Source organism: Perna viridis, chromosome 3 (genome assembly GCF_037379345.1).
Source record: "Perna viridis isolate PV_CMFRI_1.1 ecotype Kerala chromosome 3, ASM3737934v1, whole genome shotgun sequence".
Taxonomy (NCBI): domain Eukaryota; kingdom Metazoa; phylum Mollusca; class Bivalvia; order Mytilida; family Mytilidae; genus Perna; species Perna viridis.
The window spans coordinates 3061359-3068178 of record NC_142447.1 but is presented as its reverse complement, the minus strand read 5'-3'; the positions used below and the strand labels follow the sequence as shown (position 1 = coordinate 3068178).

General features: G+C 33.7%; 1 protein-coding gene across 2 annotated transcripts; it reads right to left on the bottom strand.

Annotated features, from left to right (window-relative positions):
- Window positions 1-346: 346 nt before the first annotated feature.
- LOC148620667 (complement C1q-like protein 3) lies at window positions 347-6001 on the bottom strand. Of its 2 annotated transcripts, XM_088574351.1 has the most exons (3): window positions 5780-6001; window positions 1985-2242; window positions 347-547 (listed from the first exon to the last, which is right to left on the bottom strand). In XM_088574351.1, the coding sequence occupies exons 1-3, from the start codon at window positions 5853-5855 to the stop codon at window positions 501-503; spliced, it is 381 nt and encodes a 126-aa protein (XP_088430477.1). In that variant the 5' UTR covers window positions 5856-6001; the 3' UTR covers window positions 347-500. The 2 variants fall into 2 exon arrangements, with proteins under 2 accessions (XP_088430477.1, XP_088430476.1); XM_088574350.1 differs by lacking the exon at window positions 347-547 and having other exon boundaries at window positions 1234-2242.
- Window positions 6002-6820: the final 819 nt, after the last annotated feature.

The following is a 6820-nucleotide window of genomic DNA, read 5'->3' as shown; positions in this document are numbered from 1 at the left end:
ATAATAATTATAGTTGGTTACAGCAAATTATTTCGTCTCCGTATTGTGGAAAATCAAGCATCGTTATAAACATGTTCTTTCAGGATAATGATGAAAATTAGGATTTGGCCAAGTCTGGGGATATCAATAAATTAAATAATTTGTAAAACTGATTTGTGATCATAAATCCAGAAAAAAAGCTCATATGACTATCTAGCCCGGAATTTATATATCCAGCATGTATGTGAATCTGTATGCCATTATATACTTGGTCCCCTTTTATACTCAGGATTACAGCAATATTTAGTGTATTGCCTTCGTAGATGCTTTTCAATCCAGGGTAAATAGATTCAATCCTTTGGTTGTTATGCATCAGGAAAACCAAAACAGGACCTGTGGATTTCATGATTGTACAAGAGAAGTAGTAGGTTCCAGAAGTTGGAGCTGTAAATTTTCCAGTCGACGGAACAGATCCGTTCCTGATATTTGTCCACACTTTGTCGAACTTTACAATATCATATTCACTGTAGGTTTAACCGGATGTTAGAAGCTGCGAAGACAGGTTTATCTGAAAGGATGAAATAAAACCATTAAAACGGTACAACAATCTCTTCTCATTTCTAACGAAAAGAATACAAATTCTTTAAAGGATGAACAGTAAAATGATTCACTTTGGCTTGTAAAAATTATCATTACATGATATCCTCATTTTATTTCTTTGAACAATCCAGAAATTGACGGACTATAGTAAACTTTACTACCGAACCGTTGAATTCACGAGGTGCTTAAATATTCAACAGGGGATAAACAGTAAAGAGAGAATATATTTTATAAATGTCTTAAAGTTAATATCTTAGAGCAATACAAATGCAAAAATAGCTTAGTCTTGAAAGTTAGCGGAGACGTTGCAGAATTCTTCTCGTATCAAATATAAACAAGTTTCTGACAGAGTATGTCAAGGCTAAGAACAGATTCAGCCTACCCCTGAACAAACTATAGAATTTATACCTGATGTATTTTTCTGTAAGAAAGCTAAAATAGTTTTAGCCAAGCTGAAGTATTGAATCTTTTTAAAATTATCATTTCGGACATTATCAAAATTGTTGGTCAACAATTCTACAATGATTAAAGAAATAATGGCGCTTGTAGTTTCAAAATGATCTTTGAAGAGTGGTAGTGAGATACCCTATATATGTAGAAATATACATGTATACAAAATAATTGAATGATACATTTTTTAAAATAAAACATGAATTTTTGACAAACAATTTACTAACCTTTAAGCGATGCTATTGCAAGCGTAACATTCTATATAATCAAGCAGTTTAAAACGCAATTAACTGCGTCTGTTTTCGGGTTATTTTTTTATTCTTTGTTGTTTGTTCTTTTTTGTTTTTTTTGTTTTTGTTTTTTTTTTGTTATAGAAACACACGATCACAAGTCATTCTAGTGATTTGTAAGTAAAATAAATTCTACTTTGCCCAATCAGTTAACATACGGAATATTAGTACTCCAAGAACTATAATATGCATGTAACTAAAAATAGTTTTGACTTTCTTTCTGTCGAGAAATCTTATAGTAAGTAGAACATTTCATAAATGTTGTGCTGGATCAAATACTAATAAAATTAGGGTACAAAAAATTTTGAAAATTGTTATAAAGATAATTAGAAAATTAATGTACTTGTAATAACAAATAAGGAAAGAGGTATTCGATAGTAAAAACTGACAAATTACAAGCAAATCAAGTTTCATTATATACATTTGCCTTATATAATTCACATCATTATTCAGGAGTGGTATTTTGGTCAATTTGACCAAGCCTGGAGTTAGTAAATAAAAATATTCATTGATGAAATAATTTCCAAACTTTTAAGTTTATATCATAAACCCAGAAAAAAAGCTGAAATGACTATTAGACTCGGAATATATATTTCCAGATGTCACATGAATCTGTATGTATACTTGGTCTCCTTTACTAAGGATCAGAGCAATATTCAGTGTACCACTTTCATGGCTATTGTTCCCGCCAGGATAAATAGACACCGTCATTTGGTTGTTATGCATCAGGAAAACACGAACAGTGTCACCGCTCTTCATGATTGTACAAGAGAAGTAGTAGATTCCAGATCTTGGAGCTGTAAATTTTCCAGTCGACGGATCATAACCATTCCCTTTATTTGTCCACAATTTGTCGAACTTTACAATGTCACTTAAACTGTATGTTTTCGCTGATGTTAGAGAAGCCGTGAAGACTGGTTTTTCTAAAAGAGAAATTAGTTGAAATGTAGCAATCATATCTTTGAAATATTAATATTTCCTCTCTTTAAGTGCTCAACTAGAATTTGATAGTTTAATGGCATTTTATCAAATACCACTGAAATATGTAAGGATAGGCAAAAAAGTAGGGAAGGAAGGGTAACCTTTAACAGACATTTATTATTTCGCCTTATACAGTCAAACTGGGCTCAAAACATTCATTTGTTATATTTGTATTCATTATTTCTTCTTAGAATATTTTTATGTTATAAATTCATATCTTATCTAGAAAACGCAGATGTGTTAAAAGTCGGTGTTGAAAAGTGTCAAGGTGTTTATTGCGTATCAGTACAATTATAATAAATACATGAACATACTTAAATTTTTGTCCGGAAAAATAGGAGTTTAGTTGTATATGCTAGAAGTTATCATTCATGTAAGTGCTTGGTAAATTTTAAATTGGTCATGATATTTCGAGAGAAGAAAGAAATCCTACAAGTTCAAAGATACGAAACAACATTTCCACATTCCCTTTTGATTTGAATCATAAAGAAGCAATTTTTTACAGATATTTGGTTGAGAATCATTATACAAACATCGAGAAATCCCAAGTACTCTACTTTAAATTCTGATGTTTTTGGTTGATATTTAAAATAAAATGCGATGAGAAGATCCCATAAAAGTGCTGGATTACACCAGTGTGAACAATTTTGAGAATCAGTAACCTTTGGTACAAATTTATCTAAATCCATTGAGAAATGTAGGCATGGGAGCTTGTACAATTTGTAACGGACATACGGACTCTCTACATCACCAAGTTCCTTCGTCGCGTCGCAAACTCTGTTATTTATACCTTAAAGAACCCAATTAAAGAGGACATGACAAAAATGTTTAATTACTTGGTAGCGCTGAATAGTTGGAGTTTTTCTACAACGATTAATTGAAAATATAGTGGTTTTAAAAGTTTTTTTTCCTGATTGCCAAACCTTTGAAAATTTCATAATTCTGATTGTCCCACACAAAAAAGTTCTGATTATCTCACACGTGTTTCAGGATAGGAAATTGCTAAATTAGATTAGAAAAAAGAAAATGTTTTCCTAGACAACTGATTATAATTTATTACCACCGAGTTGATGGCAACAAAATTCATTTACACAAATTTTACATATACAAATACATGCATATGTACTCTTATAATATAAATGTATTACCATAAATAGTTTGAAGGGATTAATTAACGCTTGTTTGTTTTTAGTTCTGAGGGACTTTGATCTGCATGTATCTTAAATATTTGATTGATATATAAGTTAATGCTAATGACTTCAAGCTCTTCCAAGATGAAAATTATTATTTAAAACCTATTTATTTTATATTCAATACACGACTTCTTTTTTTGGACATCTTGGCCACATAAAATCAATTTTTCGCTCGTCAAACAACCATAGCAAAGATATGATACCGAGAGAGCAAACTTTCATAATTGTTTTTAACATTTAAGACGGTCTGCACTCTAAGTCAGAATAAGGAACAACAAACTACTTTTTTTTATCAATTGCGAAGCTGTCATACAGCTTGCTGCCATTTCCCTGGAGCAACACTTAGGATTGCTATAGCATTACACTTAATGTAGCGAGAATAGGTATGGTGAATATGTCAAAGAAAGAACAACCCCATCGGGAAACAAATGTCCGGCCAAGACTACCCATTAGCTTTCAATGAACGACTAGGAAACCCTCGCACCACAGGGCAGGCTGCAGCTGGCCCCAAAACATCAATTATACACAGGTAAAGTGAAAGAGTTGCCCCTACATACTTAAGTAACATAAACAAAATTGAAAACGAAACGACATACAGAGGCCAGAAATTCGTGACAAGCGACAGGCGCAAAAAATGCGGCGGAGTTAAAGTACTTTGGCGTGATCACAACCCTCCCCCTTCAAAACAAGGCCACTGGGAAAAAAAGTATGAAGGGTAAGGTACAGTGATCATTACTCAGGATTGCTATTTCCACTACACTCAATATATGATGGGTAGTGCACAGGATAATACAGGACTTTTAAACAAACTATAAAGAATTAACTATTCCTCAACTCGTTCGTCGGGCATTGGTACATCCAGTTGCTCCGTGGAATGCAATAATGCTGTAACCAACAGAAAATCAAAAGCCGTGGACCAAACAAAAAAAATTGACACTGAAACAACATAAGAAAATAAATGAAAACTGACTTTACTTGACCTACTCGTACAGCATCAAAAGCTCGAATTCTTAACCAAGTACAATAGTAGAGTAAGCGTCCTCTGTTTCCTAGATTCACCAGTCCAGATAATTATGTCATGTCCGGTAAACAGAGGAAAATATGTGTGAAGAATCAAATTATGTCCTCGTTTGGAGAAAGACTTACCATATCGGTTTTGATTTTTAGAGACATTTGTATTTCAATCGATTCATAAGCTTAACCATAAAACCTTTTGCAGAACATTTATGTATGTTAGAATTCGTGTAATGTCAAGGGTTTCGAGAAGTAGGAGTTTTGCAATGAATACTCAACGACGAGCAGCTGACAAGTGAACACCGAAATGTCATCGCATTTATTACATAGTTTTGCTACGAGTGTTAAGATAGGCATAATATAAGTTCATTTAGATACACGTGCGGTAGGTGTTATTTCCGACAGATTGTTCAATTGAAACACGTCACCTTCATGTGTATAGCCGAAGGCGAATTTAAACGGTTTAGGTTACAGACCACCAATATAATTCAACCAATGAGCATTTGGAACGTTCGCAAAAGTAGTCCTATGCAGAAATTACCCCTGTTCCTCATAGTGCTGTGAAAAAAGTTATCTTATCATCTTATTTTAAAACAAATTAAACAGTTTATGAAAGGAAAAACATTTCTGTACATTTTATAGGTGCATTTTGCTTCTTGTGATGTGAAGCCTAATCTCCATAATGATTTCTAAATATACCCCTATCTTGTGAAAACACTGGGATTTCCCATGCTATCTATAGACCCTTCACTTCCGGTAACCAGTACTGCACTGCAAGTCTGCTAACCCCACATGCCATTCTGAGGATTGTGAGCTGACATATGTAGAATCATGCTGGTATATAGTCCTCTGCAGGTTAAAGTTAAGGTCAAGTCCAGAGAAGCCATTGAATATTGTGAAATTAGCATAGAAGCCTATGGAAAGTGGAATTAGTGGTTTCTAGCCTTAAAGCAAAATCATTTCTTCCATGCAAAGAAGGTTTGTTGATATTAACTAATCCTTTCAGAAACAAGTAGTTAGTATGGTGATAGTTTGTTATCATCGGAATGCCAATAAAATGATAAAATTACCTCTACCAATCTAGGCAAAAGCAAACTAATGAAAACAAATACCATCGAACTACATCGTTTACGGACTCCTTAAACATAGATATACTTGTAAGCTCAACGCAAGCTACGTTTTCCACAACTTTTGTTTTCAATGAATCGAATATGTAGCATTTAATAAAAAAAAGTCCTCGATACTTTTCTTCCTTTGAGTTCTTATACTTACCAATGCTAATTGTCGTGTTAATCAAACTAATACGGTTTCCAAGCTTCTGTTCCAAAGACGCAATATTAATTTTCATTCTGTTTAGTATCGTCGAATTTACAGAACTGACAATGGATTTAAAAGTCTCAGACACATTTCCAAGATTTTCGTTCGTTTTATGAATAGTTCCATCTGTTTTTGAACTTTATGATATAATGCAATAAAGTCTTGTTTCCGAGCGTTGGCTTCCGAAATCAAATCCAGTTGTTTGTCTTTAGTTGCCTTCAGTTCTAATGTAATGTTATTGGTTTGGTTTTGAATATTAGCTACCGCGCTAAGGTCAGCGAATATTTTCAACCCTTTTAACACGTTCAGTTCTTGTTCAAGTTCCGATGTTTTTGAGATTGTACTGGCATACACCGAAACTAGATTAGTGTACTTCGACGTTAAATAAACTAGTTCGTCCTTGACATCTCGTAATTCATTTTCCAGTGCTTCAGTCCGGTTGTCGATTCCGCTAGAGATACTATTCGGCACGACTGAATTTAGACAGCCACATTGCTTCAGCTTGGCAACGTCTTCCTGAAGTTTGGGGAAATCTCTAGTAACGTAGGTTTCAAGGGTTTTTCTCGCTTGACGTTCTTCGATCAGTAAGTCCAAAAGAAAATTATAATGTGTATCACTGATCGGAGTCGATGGTGTACTCGGTAACAAGAAACAAGAAACATTATTACAAAGAAAAAAGCAGCAAAGAAACTGTAGTTTCATAATAGATTTTCAAAGTGATTAGCTTATGTGTAAACGTATACGGATAGATAGTTGTGAAAAGATAACACAATCTCAATATGTTACAAATACACGTACATATCCTGATAAATGACAACATGCTCGAGTGCAAACCTAGTAAATCAGAGTTGAGATGAACGGACAGACGGACGCAATGTTCGACACTATATATATGTGTATTTGCTCTAACTATATCAATGAGACTAAATATGGTCTCGTATTCCATTATCGGGTATCATTTCGTATCGATTTGCGGCGCTATTTACATTTCAAATC

What these genes read in the sequence shown, in the direction of transcription:
- LOC148620667 (XM_088574350.1), bottom strand. Translation starts at nt 5,855, where the DNA reads ATGAAAATTAATATTGCGTCTTTGGAACAGAAGCTTGGAAACCGTATT. An exon ending in TAACACGACAATTAGCATTG is followed by an intron (nt 2,243 to 5,779) that starts GTAAGTATAAGA and finishes TTTCTCTTTTAG; the next exon opens with AAAAACCAGTCTTCACGGCT.